The sequence below is a fragment of the Phalacrocorax carbo genome, chromosome 7, assembly GCF_963921805.1.
Source record: "Phalacrocorax carbo chromosome 7, bPhaCar2.1, whole genome shotgun sequence".
Lineage (NCBI taxonomy): Eukaryota > Metazoa > Chordata > Aves > Suliformes > Phalacrocoracidae > Phalacrocorax > Phalacrocorax carbo.
Genome location: NC_087519.1, coordinates 3,092,548 through 3,109,019, shown reverse-complemented (window position 1 = coordinate 3,109,019; position 16,472 = coordinate 3,092,548). Strand labels below are relative to the sequence as shown.

The window sequence follows — 16,472 nt, the reverse complement described above, 5'->3', positions numbered from 1 at the left end:
ACTCTTTGAAGTTAATTGCTTTGAAATAATTGGACAGGTGAGCAGGTAAGTTCACACTAAGCATTTGCAATTTTCCTTTGTATTTAAAAAAACAACAATGCAGATTGCATGGACAAAATGGGCATGATTTTAATAAAACAAGTTCAAAGGGAAGGGAAAAGGTATGGGGATTTTTTTTAAAGACTTTTCCTTTTAATTTTTAGCATCATTAAAACCTTGAAAACATTTTATTCAAGAGCTTCTTTAGTTAATACCTCATTACTTCTCTTTTTATTGTTATGGTAATCAAGCCTTAATATATTGCAGCTTTATAGCATGAAATCAAGGCTAGGCCTGCGGGCATCGACAGATGTACAACAGCATGCAGTAAAACACAGGTATAGAGGCATGCGGAGCTGAATATGGCACAGGGTTTCTTTATAATTGTTTAGCAATTCATCTGAAGTTATTTTAACCTTGACAACAGATGAACTCTAACACATACCATGATTAGTCACCAGGAAGCTGCGCCAAATAGCAAGTTTTGTGTTTGTTGTCTTACAGACTGAGCTTTAGGAAAGCATAAAACAAAGTCTGAGAAAGATGATTAAATTGTTTGGATTACTACAGGCTGTAGCTGTAACTATTCAAAACATTTAAGTGAGTATATTCTAGCCAAGGGAGAATGGTAACACTGGGAAACTGCATTTAATACCAAAACCTTGCCTCCCCATAGGAAGTCTGTGCTCAGTGTCAGAAGTCATACCCTCTCCTGGCATAGGCAGTCTTTGCGGTGCATCAAAAAGAGAAAAACATTTGCATCTGACTTGTGATTTTGAAGTGACACTTGGACCTTGTGCTGGAGCTCTGCTACGGTTGAATTTCACCCATCGAACCAAATGAGAGTCACATCTAACTTTTAGAAAGTTATAATGGTCTGGTCTGCAGGGTGTTGAAATACCATCTCGAAAAGAACGAGTGTCCCTAGATCTTTTCCAAGTAAACGACAACAGACAACCCCCAGTGTTGGGTAGGTTCCACTTCTCAACACTGTTTTCAGGGGAGATTATTCAGGAAACAATTACAGCTCCTGGGAGATTTTCTAAATTTAAAGGGAGTGTTTTGGCTAGCAATCCCTTGCCAGTAAAATAGTTTCAAACTGCCAACATTAAAAGCAATACGCCTGTGCCTTAAGAAAATCACTGATGTTGAGGACCACATAGGAAAGTTCTATGGCCCCAGGCAGAGCAGGGTGGTACACAGCCACAGCTTCAGTTTATCCAGAGCACAGCCCTACAGGGCCAGCCATTCAGAAACATCCGACAAACGATATTTGTCATTGCAAACACGTAACCTTCATAGTAGCTACCCCGTATTAATGAAGTAATAGGAAGCAAGGAGACACAGGTAATACATAATTCCAGAAGAGTGAAATATGTTTTCCATATTACTGCTGGATAACAGTAAGCCATGACTCAATACGTGGATCATCAATGTTTCTGAAAACCCCACTTAACCTCAGCTAGGCAAAGGCTTCCAGCTTCTCTCTTCCCTCTGGAAATACTCAGAGTATCAATCGTACTGTATTCATCTGATACCTGTTCTATACCTTTTAATGTAAACAGTCTCCTAACAGTAAAGAGGCCATTCATCCAAATCTCTAGTGTCAACTGTAGAGACGAGCAGCTCTCGCAGCTGCAGTAAAAGCTAACTTCTGCGAGGCCATTCACACTGACGAGCACTACGCTGGACACTGCTTGTTCAGATCAGACCTTAGGACAGGAATGCGTGTTGCCGAGCGTGTAACAAATGGAATGAAAGACAATAGGCACCATAGTCCTGCAAACACACTAATTATATTAATAAAATGAAAGCTTAAATTTTGAAGCTAATCCTGGGCTATTATTTATAAAAGTTAACAGGGCAAATTTAATTTAGGAATTGGCTAACGCTTCTCTTTCCACCGCTGAAACCTCATAAATGAAATATACTGGATTGTTGCCCAGTGCGGAAATAAAAGTTATGAATAATGTTTCTATCTCAATCATTGTCAGCGCTTTAATATTCCTAATTACTTTAAAAAGCTAAATATTCAATATAGGAAAAATCTTCTTTTTCTTTTTATCTCCACTTGCAAGATTACTGCAATTTAATAAGAGTCACTGGGTAGTTTTAGTCCATGAGTGTGTTCTGTACTTTGACATCTTATCCCTTCCTCTTCATGATCACAAAGAACGGGGTGCTTGTTACTCTGTGTATGCACGTGTATATAAATGCATACATCTATATGTGTATGTCCATGCTATCATAGTATTTTTGTTTCTCCTTTTTTTAACTTCTCTAAGTATATAAATACTCACTGACTGTTAGGTTAAACATATCTACTACTAAAAATAACCAAAGGATAGAATCAGTTCCTGAGATTCTAGACAATTTCTAGACAATATTTTACAATTGAAGGTACTATTTTTCTTTTTAAAAATATTGTTATAGACAGATATTCAGTATGTTATGCTGCCCAATTTTTCCCTTGTCTACCTGTCAGGTAATCCCAAAAGGTTGCTTCAACGCCCAAAGTATGGCCTTTCTTTCCGTCCTCCCTCCCTGCTCTCTCCCTGTTGCCTTTTCTGCTGTAAGTGAGGAAGCTTCGGCAGGGCTGCAGACAACATACCAGTAACTTCACCAGAGAAGAGTCTGCCCTATTGACTCCAGCCTTCAAAGGTGTTCGTCCCCAGTCACACTTAACACCTTTATAGATCCCTTTTCTGTTATCTTTTTGCTTGGTAATGATGCCTCTTTTTTAAGATCCCAATCAATTTGGGAGAAAGGGAGGAAGAAAAAGCAAAGTGAAATGTTCATTCAGTAAATGATTCGCTGCATCTTTCTCGATGCAGCTTTATTTACTCACCCGACGTACAAATAGACTTCATTTAACAAGCTTATTTCCGTTATGTCAATAATGTATTGGGCCTGCGTTACATAACACCTCTGGTGTTTGTACTAGCTGTTTCATTCCACGATGAACTAATCACACAGAGTTAACGTTATCGTTACCAATTAAGAGAGGTTGATATACACAGCTTCTCCAGCTGAAAGAACTGAAAACCTCAAGTGTGAATTACGCTCCTAGTAAAAGGTGCAGAACTTCCACCTCTACTGCTTCCCCAGCTTCTGCAGTATAAAGAATGTAAAGGGTGGATTTCAAGTCAGAAGGTAGAATCTGGGCTGCTTGAAGAGTCTATGGCAGAATTCCCACTGGCTTCAGCAGGACACGGATTCCGTCTAGAGAGCGTGCTTTCCAAAGTACTCCCAGTACTCCACAAAGTATTTAATGAAGAATGTGTTGCAGTAAAGATTTAAGAGAGAAAAACTTCATAATAGAGCTATGTTATCTATATTGGTATCCCACTAACAGGACCGAAAGCATTAACAGCATTCTTCACTGCATTTAACACTTTTTTTGTAGAAACAAGCAAAAAAGGTGAAGGTCTTTATAGGAAATCACAGAGCAATTGTTGCAAAATAACCAACTGACAACCTTCATTTTTCCACTTAAAGTTCTAAGGCCACTGCTTTATTTAAGGCCTTGATTTACTAGCAACATATACCTTTATCACAGTTTTGTCATCTTTACTCACCACTGGAGCAATCGGTACCTCCCCACCCTGGCTCGCAATGACAAGTGTCAGGAGAGACACATCTTCCATGAACACACTCCTCTGTGCAGAGTGCTGTTAAGAAGAAACAACACGCAGCATTGTAACATAATTAGTGGTTGGTAAACATACAGTAAACTATGCCTCAGAGAGCAATATTTTGCTTAAAAATATTAAACAAAGCAAACACACAAAAAAGAATTACTTGCAAGATTTAATTAATACTAAGTGACCAAAATAAAATACAGGTCCCTTGACAGCGATAAACTCATTTGTCACTTCAAGCCTTTGCACTGAAAGACACCAGAAATTACTTTGGTTAGCAGTTTTGCTTCATAATAACGTTTTTACCAATCAGCAAAGCTGATTTAGGAAGTAGCTTTGTGTTGCTGTACTGAAAACCAGGCTGAACTGCCCAATTCATTTTAAATCAGCCAGCGAACCTTCTTAAAGCTGCGCTGGGCCTGCGTATGAAACACCCTTTCATGGGCCAAATGTTTTCCATCGTCATCTTGGACGTATGAACGATTCCCGCTGCATTTGACATTCTCTTTGGGCTAGCAGATTGGATCATATCTCGAATCTCCACTCAGGCTGCCATCAAAGTTGATGGAAACATTTTGCTGTCTGTGCTGGGGTCATGGCAGACCAAACCCACTAAGCTGTTCACAATATGTTTAAATCCAACTTCAAATGGCAAGTGAACTTTGAATAATCCTATGGGACAAATCTTCCTGCTCTTTACCCATCAAATCACGCGTGGCCAGTGATTAGAATATTGCCTCGTTATAACGACTGCAAGATCCTTCTAGATTAGTCATTTCCTTTCTAGGTTCGCTGCATGTCAAAGTGCAATTTATTCTTATTTCATATCTTGTGTTTAGACAGTATTGCAAGGGCCATGAAATATTGATAGCTAATTCTCTAGTCACTAATTGTCCTAATCTTTTGTGCATTTATTTTACTTGAGCTGGGGTTTGTGAAGACAGTGAGGCATCCTAATCTACAGCTGTAAGATGAAATTCAAGACAGGGTATTAGAAAATAGGATTTTCCAGTAAAGAAGTACACACCTTCATGCAATCATTTAAAAATGGCTGGTTATCAATGACAAGAAGTCCAGATACAGAACAGGCACAAACTTATCATTTGTTATTACAAGTGCATTTTACTAAAAGATATACAATATGGTGGGATAGGGATACTTTGAAAATTCTGCCCTGTTTAGCTTTGTCTAAGAATACGATTCTCACCGATGTAACTCTCACGCATGAATCTTGTAAGAGGTATGGAAATCAAACCTGAGAGTTTTCTGTTGCCTGTATGGACATTTACAAAAATAAATCATTTTTACATCTAAAATGTGCAACTGTTTTATCCTTTTAACCAGGACAGAATCGCAGGTCAAGGCATAATTTGTGAGCAAGAAGGTTGATAGTGAACTATTTCATCGCTCTTCCAAGTAACATTACAATTTCTCATTACTGGTCTAAATTTAGTTGGCTTAGACACACAAACATATCACACCTTAACTGTGTTAATGTAAATATGAAATAATAATAACTAATTAAGCTAATAAAGTTTCCTTAATCGCTTGCCTATGATCAGATGTGCTGACTTCTGTAGTAGTGCTCCTGTCTCTTGGGAAGAGTGTTACGTGAGACTTACAAGCGAGACTCACGATAGTATTCCTCATTTTAAAGCAGTGATATGCAAAACACAAAAAAGCCCTACAGAGGATGCATCATTGTTTTTAGGTGTTTTGAAGTCCCACATAGCTGAAGATGACAATGTTTAATGAACAATTAAAGATCCAAGTAAGGTAAAGACACTCCTTGGAACTGTGGGTTCTCTCATCTCTGGTTTATTAATTTGCTAAACGAGCATCCAGGAGCTCATGAGCATACAGTCATTTATAGCTGTGAAATTTCACAGGAGAGATGCCATATGTGGGGGTCACAGAAATCCCCCTTTTCTAAAAGGGGAAGCTTTGATATATGTCGTTTCATTCAAGGAGGCAAAAAATCAGATGCCTGCATTGTTTCGAATCAGGCCTATAAAGGTCATATTAGGGTACAACTCTAAAGTTTTACCATAGCAAATAAAATTTTGAATTTCCCCTATAAAAGGGAAGTCTTGCCTTCCTCTAATCTTTAGACTTTAAATTAATTTTTCATTCTATTAACATTCACCATAACAGGATACAATGGTCCCCAAGGCATTCTTCACAATATACTTTGTACAGTGGTTTGCAAATGATCTTACTACTTAATGGAACTATAAAAATTACTTGCACATAAAGGTCAAGAAAAATAAAGATAAGTATATACTTTCTGACTCTGTCCTGTTCAGCACTCAGCTAAAGGCCCCTGGAGTAAAGAAAACTTGTACTAATGCACGGAATATAATTCATCCCTGTATAATAGCCCAAGCAGTTCAACCTTTGGAATTCCAGACTTTTTATGTCTGCATTTTCCCTTGACCAATTCTCTTGAACAATCCAGCACCTCATTGATCAGTTTATTATTAGCATTCTTGGCATGAGTTTAAGATCAGTTTCTAGTTTGATTCAGCCTGGTAATAAAATGACCTACATCAAAGCCCTGCCAAAATGCCATCTTTGTAGCAATGCATTTAGCATGACTTATTTGGCCATATTCAAGGTCACACAGCAACTGCTCCTTATCATGGAATAAAGTCAGCAAAAGGGTTCTGTAACAATTCATTTGATGCTTATCACCCTTTATAATTACAGACAGTGTCTTTTTTAACATATAAGGTCAATCCTCAGGGAAATAGACCTAAAGATAAAACTCTTTTCACACCTGAAATAACCGCAACTAGCACTTATTTTTTAATTGTTGTCCTGAATTTGAATTTAGATATACTAAATGGGTTGTCTGTGCCTCCCATCTACAAAGGTGGGAAATAGCCAGGATGCTGTTGAGGAGCACACTGCTAAGCGGAGCGGACTCTTCAGCCTGGAGAATACTTTCACTGCAGAGGCACCACGGGTAGTTTATCCCAGACAAAAGTGGCCACAGTGCAGGGACCCAGAGCTACTCTGTCTTCCTTGGTGCTGCGCTCCTCTGTACGGACGCAAGCTCTGACTTTGCAGGGTTGAACCCTGCTGTACCACGCTGGTTTATATGCACTGTTTTACCCTGCTCATCACTGCATTATCTACCCATTGACTACTTGTACTCCACTAAGCAACGTAACTAACACCTGCCACAACTACCTTCTTAGCTTCTTCCCTAGAGGTGAAAGTGCGTTTAAAGAAGAGTTTCATTCTAGGGGAAGAAGTACAGAGTGATCTAGCTTGGGAAAGTTTTGTTACCTTGTCCAAACTTGTAACTTGTGTATTTCACAAAAGGCGGAGTCAAAAAAAAAAAAGGTGTCTTTTGCTTGAGACAGAATGTGGTAACATTTGCAATGGTCCTTTGAACCTGGAGGAGTTCACAGCCACTGACCCAGCAAGTGCCATCTCCCTCCCACTTCAGCTCGTGGGGCTTTATTGTGCCAGCCGAGCAAAATATCTTCAAAACAAAGACCAGAATAATTGCAAAGTCTAAAGGAGCCCAACGCAGAAAGCAGAAAACAGCCTTCAGAAAACTGCACTCATTCATAGCGGCGTGTGCTGCTGAAGAGACGTGCTGGAGTGTTCTGTACCAGCCAGAGTTTCCTAGGCTCCGCGGGCTTTCTGCCCAGGCATTGTAGTGCAGCCAGCAGGTGACAGAAAGCATAAATAACGGTAGATACATTATAATAATGGAAAACATTGCTAAATGAAGATACAGATGCTACTATAGAGAGCACAGACACAACGAGAAATTCAGGCACTCTCCTAGAATTACACGGAACGAACCGGTCTATTCGGACTGCACACGTGGCAAAAACATCCTGCCTGTGACAGCAAGTTCTTAAAATGATTTTTCTTTTCTCTGCCCTACCGTAGGCAGTCTCTGCCAGTTTTTCTTCACTATACACTGATTCCACCCAAATTCTGACCAATTTTGTTGACTTGCTGTGAACCAAAATAAGACCTGCATTATTTCTGTATGCTGCTGGTATTTTTAACTTCAGGTCATCTAACCAGTTTGCCCCATGCTTGATAGTTGTTGGACTACACAAAGTAGAAATTTAATGGAAAAAGTGATGTTTTCCTTCACTATTTAATATATGTCCTTGGAACAATTTGGGCCATTTTAGCGCATTCCTCCAGTCCCTCCTGCCACTTTTAGGGGAAAGAATAGTTTTGCCAGGTGAAATAGCAGTTATCTCACGGCCAGTGGTTTCAGATAATGCAGAGAGGTCAAAGAAGATGAAAAAAGATGAAAAAGATGCTTGCCCCTTATCCATTAGGAATCTATTAACTCAGGGCCACACTGGTGTTTCTATCTTAACGTACTGGCCTGGGTCCAGGTTGTGCTGCGCCTAGGATATTAGCTTCATTAGATAAGCCTGTAGTCAGCTTTTGGCTACATTCTCTTCAAATGTGCTCTGAAAAGGGAGGGTAGATAGTAGAAGGAAGATGACTACAGCTAATGCATCTAGGTAGGTTTTCCTCATTCTTAGATTATTGCTTATTTGTGGAACGGAAGATTCCCTCTCTAAATCACTGACTTTCTGTCAGGAATCATGCTGATTAGATGGTTTCCTGAGTAATTGTTTCGATGGAGTGGGATAATAGTTCTTTGCATTGCTTAATGTCTATTTCTGTGGTCATCACTCAGGATACATCCATTAATTTATCACCTTGGATAGCACTTTAATGCAGGGTTTAGCAACTTTAATAGATGAAGATATGAAGAGATTTCAAAGCCTGCTCAGGCTTTGAGGAATTTATTGTTTCAGTGTATGGCAACCCTTATTTTTCATCTCCCTCTTGGCATCTGATGAAAGTACTAATAAAAAAAAAATACAAAAACAAGGAGATCAATGTGAGCAAAGGAAAGATGAGACTAAAGATCATAAAACAGCAACAGGTCACAAGATCAACTCCTTTTCCTGTAGGTGCAATTCCATTCCTTTCTTTGGCAGATTTGGAACTAGAGACGGTGCATCTATGCAATCAGCCCGGAATCAATGGTCTTTCTTGTTGTCTGGGACATGGGGAGTCTCTGACCATTGCCTTAGTGAGATATTGATCTGTTGAAGGTAGCAGCTAGGTCGTGTTATCCTCAGTCTTGACATCCTGCCAAAGCTTAGGGAGTAGGCTGTGCCAGAGATGACTTGTGAATGTCTGAAGTAAAAGAATTGAGGAGATATATTTTGAGGATTTTTTTCTTCTCCCAGGAGCAGAATCTGACATATGTCAGTGTCATCACTGACAAAATATCAGCAAATGCCTGTGTGAATCTCTGGGAGGTGAAGATTTGCTAATAAGCATAAAACTTAACGATAGTTTCAGCTCAGGTTTCTATTGCCAGATAAATGGCAATCTGGGGCGCTGATGACTAAGGAGAAGGTGAACACAGTGACTCCCACATTCTTGTCATGGCCGAGTGTCCCAGGCAGATGACACGGGCTAATGTACAGGTCCTGGAATAATTCCAGCCAGACCTCAGTGTTTCAGACCCTCAGGTGTCTCACCAGAGGAATGTTCACATTTTACTGATTACTGGAGGATCTGGCACTGACGAGAACCTAGTTTAGCCCATGTTGCAATCTGTAGCCTGCTGTAGGCCCTGCTCTAGGGAGCAGTTAGGGAAGTGAACAGTGCCAGGGGAAGATCAAGGCAGAGAAGAGACCCACTTTTATTACGTGCCCTGAGAAAAGCAAGACTGGTGGAACACTTTTAGGAATTGCAGTCTGCTTGGTTCTGAGGAAAAGCTGAGCTGGAGCAGCACAACCCTGAGACAGGAATGGCATCGCATCAGTGACCATAAAATAGTGCCAGTGACAGTAATAGAGGAGAAGGTTAGAGCCCCGCAAAAGGAGAGGTCGATGGGAGTCACACATTTAACAGACTCTTTGTGTCATTTTGATGCCCCATTGGCTTCATCTGCTCTGGTAGAGAGAAGGAATGGGAGATGGTACTTACCATTTAATAATGTCTGAACGAGAGCTGAAAAGCAGCCTCCTTGTAGCAGCAAATGTCAGAAGAGCAGAACTGGGGTCAGTAAGCTGAACCGCTTTGTATCTTTGGCTGTGTGAATAACAGAAGAGCTTTGCAGTACTTCAAAGCACATAAAAAGAACTGTGGGAAGGCATTGCAGGACTCTCAGCACTGAAGTGCATCTTCCCCACAAAGTGACAGGTTACAAGGCTGGGTAAAAGCAACACTAATCTGTCAGTCTGTACATAAAATCACACCCAAGCTCTGGCAAGAGGAATGGGGCTCTGGCAAAAGGCATGAAGGAGTTAAGTTTAGGAACCGAGGCAAATGCTGCAAAGACAAAGCATCTCTCTAATGCCTGATTTCAACAGATTCATGACTAACGTCACACATAAAGGGAAGACCTCCGACCAAGGTCAGAGATGACAGTCCACACAGCGATGTCTCCTGCTCACCCCCAGTGCTCCGTAGGGGTAAGGACCTGGGCTTGCGCTGTGGGGTGAAAGGAGAAATTCCACCTTCAGGTGAAATCCCAACCACTCTAAGGTAAGTTACTGTCCCAAACCACTTACCATTTCTAAGGCTCGGTCTTTCTCACTGCCATCACAGAAAGCGAACCTGAGCCCACAGAGAACGTTTTGGAGATCAGCTAAATATTGTTAATTGTTGGTAGTTTAAGGTCTGCAACTGATTTTCTGCATTTTCTGCCATTGTTTCAACTAGAAATAATCATTGCTTTCTACCATGTTGAGAGGAAAGACATGCTGAGATCAATTCTGCTGATCAATGTTCTAATACAATATTATTCTGGGGGATAATTTTCAGCATTTAACTTTTTCTTGTAAACGATTTCCCATTGCCTCACTGCAGGGTTCAAAACAATCATTATCACTAGTTCAAACTGTTAATGAGGTTAAGAGAGATCCTGAATCAGCAGATGAGAATCTATGACCCAGGAAAGCTTTTCCCCTCCTGTGCCCTCTGTCTACTCCTTCCATTTTGGTAAATTGACCAACTCTTTCCAGCAATTTGTAGAAAATACATTTTCACTGTTAATTTTCTACTGGAACTTGATTCACCCAACCAGCAAACTTAATGACAATTTGTCTGCAAATTGTGCTTTATATTGCACCTTTAGAAAAAGCACTACTATCTTTTTCTAAGTAATGCAGAAACATTAACATCTCTTACACATTGACTTTTGTTCTTTCTGTATATGAGGCAGACCTCACTCCACCAAAAGTAAATGCAGTCAAATAGTATTTGCCAGCAGGAGGCTCCAGTTTTTTTGAGGGTGGAAGAGGAAAGAAACAATTCTTCTGTGCTAAAACCAGGAGAAGAATTCCCTAATCATTCTGATCTTAACCTTAGGGGAATTTTTTTTATTGCCTGACAGAATGAAATTCTTGACAGGCTGGCGAAGAGAGGAGAAGCTCATACCTAAAACCCCTGGTCCTTTCAGCTTTCCTGCCAATACATGGAGAAGCAGCCAAAACTTCCAGAAGAGAAAGCATAACCTGATCTACCAAATTACCTGTGATGGCAGGTGGTATCAAACTACACACAGCAGACTCCCAAAGGACTGACTGTTCTCCACTCACAGGTATGGGAATCTTGCCTGCAGCCTGGGCTCTCGTAAGAGTTGTGCTGGATGGGCAAGTGAGCTGCCAGTTGCGAAGTACAAAGTTAGAAAGAGGCTAAAAGTGGGAAGTCAGAAGTAAACAAACATTTCCATCATAAAAAGACTGGAGGAACACACAGTGCCCTACAGCTGAGGAAGGTGATAACTAAATTACAGATGAACAGGTAAGTACTTGGATCACACGTGGCAGAACGGTATGAAACTCCTCAGTTGTGGGATGGCATTTCTAGTCGAGTGAACCTCACTACAGAAATTTCACGAGTATATTACTACTGCCTTGCTTCATATCACAGCTACCCCTGCTGTCATACTATGACTGTATCACTCAAATAGACCAAGAATTTATGGGTTCCAACACTGGCTAAGTAGCTGTTTGATTTAAGCAGTGATAGAGAAAGCATATAGGATAATGTCAAAGAAAATGAGCTACTATCAAAAAACCCAATTTATAACAAGTGTAAGATTCTCAGACGTTCTACAGCAGACAGTGGGAGAGGGATGAGCAGGACTTTGGCCTCAACCATCCAGTAAAATAACGAAGCCATTTGCCTTGTTCTCTGGAAATCACCTCAAAATTAGAGCACCTGTGTATTCTGTCACAGGTTACCCATTCATGGCTTTAAGTGAATTTCTTTGTGTACAAATTTCATCATATTACGGTTCCTGTGAAATATTTATTTTCGGATCTGGTAGCACTGCTATATGTCCATAGTTCTCAGATTACTGACTTGCCCTGCATTGTGGGTCTCATGCCAAGAAAATTCTATTTTCTGGCAGTAAATGACACAGCTCCATTGCTGATTGATTTTCATAGGCAGGGTATGTGCTGTGTGTAAGAGTGAGGCTGGGTGTATCAAAAATGTTCTTCCTAAAAGATCAAAAGTAGATAAATCAAGTCGCCTGGACTGCATGATACTTCCAGCTGTCTTTGCAGAGCAATGCAACACCTAATAAAGCTAAATTACACCAATTCTCCTAGATAAATTTTAGTCCTGTAGCACACTGAATCACAGAATCCCAGACTGATGAGGGCTGGAAGGGCCCTCTGGAGCTCATCCCGTCCCACCCCTGCTGGAACAGGCACACCCAGAGCAGGGGCACAGGGCCGCGTCCAGGCGGGGGGTGAATGTCTCCAGGGAAGGGACCCCACGGCCTCCCTGGGCAGCCTGTACCCCTGCTCTGGCACCCTCAAAGTAATGACATTTTTCCTCATATTCAGGTGGAACTTCCCATATTCCAACCTGTGCCCGTTGCCCCTTGGCCTGTCACTGGGCACCACTGAAAAGAGTCCGGCCCATCCTCCCGACATCCGCCCTTCAGATATTTAGAAGCATTGATGAGACCCCCCTCAGCCTTCTCTTCTCCAGGCTGAACAGACCCAGGTCTCTCAGCCTTTCCTCACAAGGGAGATGCTCCAGCCCCTGGTCACCTTTGCAGCTCTCCGCTGGACTCTCTCCAGCAGTTCCCTGCCCTTCTTGAACTGGGGGGCCCAGACCTGGACGCAGCACCCCAGATGTGGCCTCACTGGGGCAGAGCAGAGGGGGAGGAGAACCTCCCTCGCCCTGCTGGCCACACTCCTTTTCATGCCCCCCAGGGCACCGCTGGCCCCCTTGGCCCCAAGGGCCCGGTGCTGGCTCAGGGTCACCTCGCTGCCCCCCAGCACTGCCAGGCCAACGCATTTCAAATTTCATTCCAGATCAAGCCACACACTGCAACTGAAGGTCACCTTGACGAAATCAAGGGTAGAAGTACAGTCTGAAGATGATGTTAATGTATAAGCTACACTAACATTACTGGGGATGGAATATTTAAATGCAGACACTTTTCGCTCTTCTCACATTTCAGAAGGAACCATAGCAATGTGTTTCAGAGCAACCTACTGAGAAGAACTGGAAAAAAAAGAAAACCAGGAAACAAACCATTGTATAATTATGGGGGCTGATTCTCATCTCAAGCCACCATTTTAAATTGTAACCAACTCTAGGTTGCAGGAGGTCAGCTGATTTAGGATCAAGTCTGATTTCTGAGTAATGTCTAAGTGTCTAGAGAAACTTTCTGCTAATAAGACATGGTAAAATGTACTTTCCTACTCCTGTGATTCACACTGTTGCCTGAAGATAGAAGATGGGAGTTGGAAGTAAAAACCTTTACCTACACTGTCAGAAGCTATTGAAGATGCCTATAGCCCTTTGCTATAAGGTAAATGTTAAATAGCATTTGCATAAACAAAAATATTACATAGTATTTTGTGGAAAAAAATTTTGGATGCTTTTGATAATGTTTTTTAAAGGAATTCTATTTAAATTGTAGATTTTCCCAAAACATGACACCTGTGAATGCAGATGCAGTGATATCAGATCCTAAGGTAGGTACCAGTGACTTGCTTCAGCAGAGCTCGTATATGCACTACACTGCTGTAGCTGAAAGCCTCCTCTTGTTGCTTGCTTGCTGAATACCACATTTAATTTCTTGACAAGTACACTTATAAGGTGTTTCATACACAGCTTCTTACTTTTAATCAGAAAAAAAATCTCTTTATTTGACTCAATTTACATACTTAAGTTGTAAGCTTTTCCAAGTAAGGCTGTCTTTTAGTGGTTTTGCACATGGATTTCTGGGCATTACAGTAATAAAAGTAAATCATAGTATTCAGAAAGGAAAAAATTTGATAAAAAGAAGGAAAGATTTGTGATTAAATAGATTGAAAAAATCTCTTGACTTACTGCGTCAGAGAAAGCGAGGTCTGCAAAAGTGAATACCTTTGTTAGAAATACTGAGCTTAAGATTAATTATTCAAAAATGTTTTGTGATCAAGTCTGCCATGGACTGAAGCATCATGAAAAATTTCCCTGGGGGGCCTTAAAACACCTTTATTAAAGTGAAAAGCATGTGCAACAATACCCAAATATGAAGTGGAACAGAAAGAAAAAGAGAATGTCTGTGTACGCAGTCAGAGAATATCTGGTTCTAGAGGAAGTGTCCATGGCTGTTAGAAGAGCTCTGGCTCTGATTAGCCTTTTTGATATCTGATTAATACCCTTACGCTGTACTAGAGTATGAAGTGTTAACAGATGCTCGTGAAGCTATCAGCCGACATCATCTTCTTCTTTCACTGAGAACAATTAGGGGACCAAAAATGAACACTGATTTGCCAACTGACTCTACTGCAAACCTAAAATTGCCATTTATGTGCACTTTGGGCACCTTTAGTTCACTCTTATTAGACATTTTGCCCTATCACAGTCTTTTTTTTTTTTCTCATGAAGATTTCATGCCATTTTGCTTCACTATCACCCACTTCACTGAAGTAACTCATGCAAATGTCTCAGGAAGGTGCTTTGCTATATAAAGCTACAGAAAGAATTAGTACACCCATACGAAAGCACAACTCAGTTTGCAGATCAGTTGTGACTTCAACAGCATCAACTGGCATTTATTATTCTTGAAGTGTCAACATTACTTAGAAATGGTGTATATCCACAGTTCTTGGCCAAGTTGATGGAAACGGTAACATTCCACACCTTTGAAAGCCAGGCTTCAGATGCAAAAGTGTGGTTTCAACAGGAAGAACTTGCTTCTTTTCTAAAGTCCTACAGTGATCTTCTGCACAATTTGGCATCTTAATACTTCTACACTTTGGTCTAAAGGATTTACGTTTCAGAGTTTAAGCACTTTTTATTTTAATATATGTGATCGCTTTCTACAAATTTTGAAGACTTGTTTCATAACAGAGTACTCAGAGTACTCTCTGTTTGCATTAAGCTACAGAGTAGCTGGCCCATGTTTATAGGCTATCACATATTCATCAGAATTGGACGCAGTTGCAAAAGAAACAGGAAATCCATGGAATAATACATCTATACCCTACCATGAGACGTGGAATATATGCCACATGTGACAAAGCTAATTGGGAACAAAGGGAACTACAACCTTTTTAAATTCCCACCCAGAACACCCACCCCCAGGCATTACCCAGCATTTGAGAAACCAACATCACTAAACCACCAGTTTGGTTTTTCATATGGCAGGCTCTGTGGTATTCCTAGTGTGAATGGCATCGGTATTTTTAAGGGGGACTGCTAAAAGGACGTAATAATTACAGACACATGTTCCAAAAGTCCATATAAAACAAATGTACATTGTGCACAGGAAGATGCTGAAAGCAGTATACTTTAGCCTAACTTACAGCTCTTGGGCCAAATTCATCCTGCCAAGTACTTCCAGCCAGTCTCATTCCTGTGATAGAGGAGAGGGGGAACAGCTGAACTGTAAGTAAATGCACCCAGGTAGCCAAATGCCTCCTCCTACCTGCACAGGTTGACACATTTAGGGCATCCACAGCCATTGCTATATATGGCTGAGAGACCAGAGGGTGGCAGGAGCAAGGTCCACAAACCCTTGGCCAGCCCAGACAACAGCCAACACTGGCTCATCCTTTCCAAGGTCCTGAAATGAGTGAAAAATATTTCAAAACAGTGGTTCACAGCAGCTTTCAAAGTAGTCCCCTGTCACTACTGAAACTAAGAGGTGGAAAGACCAAAAAAAAACTACGTATAAGGAGATTTCATGAGGATCATAATGATGAGTAAATTTTATTAACTACAGTATGGCTCTATGTACAGGGTCTGGCTGGGATAGAGTTAATTTTCTTTATAGCAGCTTGGATGGTGCTGTGTTTTAGATCTGCAACCAAAACAACGCTGATAATGCTAACATTTTAGCTATTGCTGAACAGTGTTTGCACAGCATCGAGGCCTTCTCTGTTTCTCACGCTGCACCCCCACCCCCCCAGTGCATAGACTGGAGATGCGCAAGAAACTGGGAGGGGACATAAGCAGGCAGATGACCCAAACTAACCAAAGAGATGTTCCATGCATTATAACACCATGCTCAGCAATAGAAAGGGAGAGGAGGGGCTTTTGGGAGATTAGCCAGCTTTTGCTCAGGAACTGGCTGAAATCAATCTACCCATGAGAGGTGGTGAGTCGTTGCCTTTGCATCCCTTGTTTTGTTTCCCTCTTCTTCCACTTCTCTTTTGCTTATTAAACAGCTTTTCCCTTGATCCACAAGCTTGCTTTCTTTTACTCTTCCTTTCCTCTGCCCCTGGTGGGACAGGAGAGCCAGAGCGGCTGTGT

The 16,472-nt window shown here is 41.1% G+C and overlaps 1 protein-coding gene across 7 annotated transcripts in view; it reads right to left on the bottom strand.

The window, feature by feature from the left end:
- Nucleotides 1–16,472, bottom strand: part of MEGF11 (multiple EGF like domains 11) — a 310,110-nt gene that overhangs the window by 188,972 nt on the left and 104,666 nt on the right. For all 7 annotated transcript variants that reach the window (XR_010373698.1, XM_064456057.1, XM_064456060.1 and 4 more), the window contains exon 7: nucleotides 3,618–3,710. Coding sequence is in view for 6 of the 7 variants with exons in the window: in XM_064456057.1 (XP_064312127.1) it covers nucleotides 3,618–3,710 (93 nt within the window). In the remaining variant the exon portion in view is untranslated. The remainder of the gene's footprint in view (nucleotides 1–3,617; nucleotides 3,711–16,472) is intronic.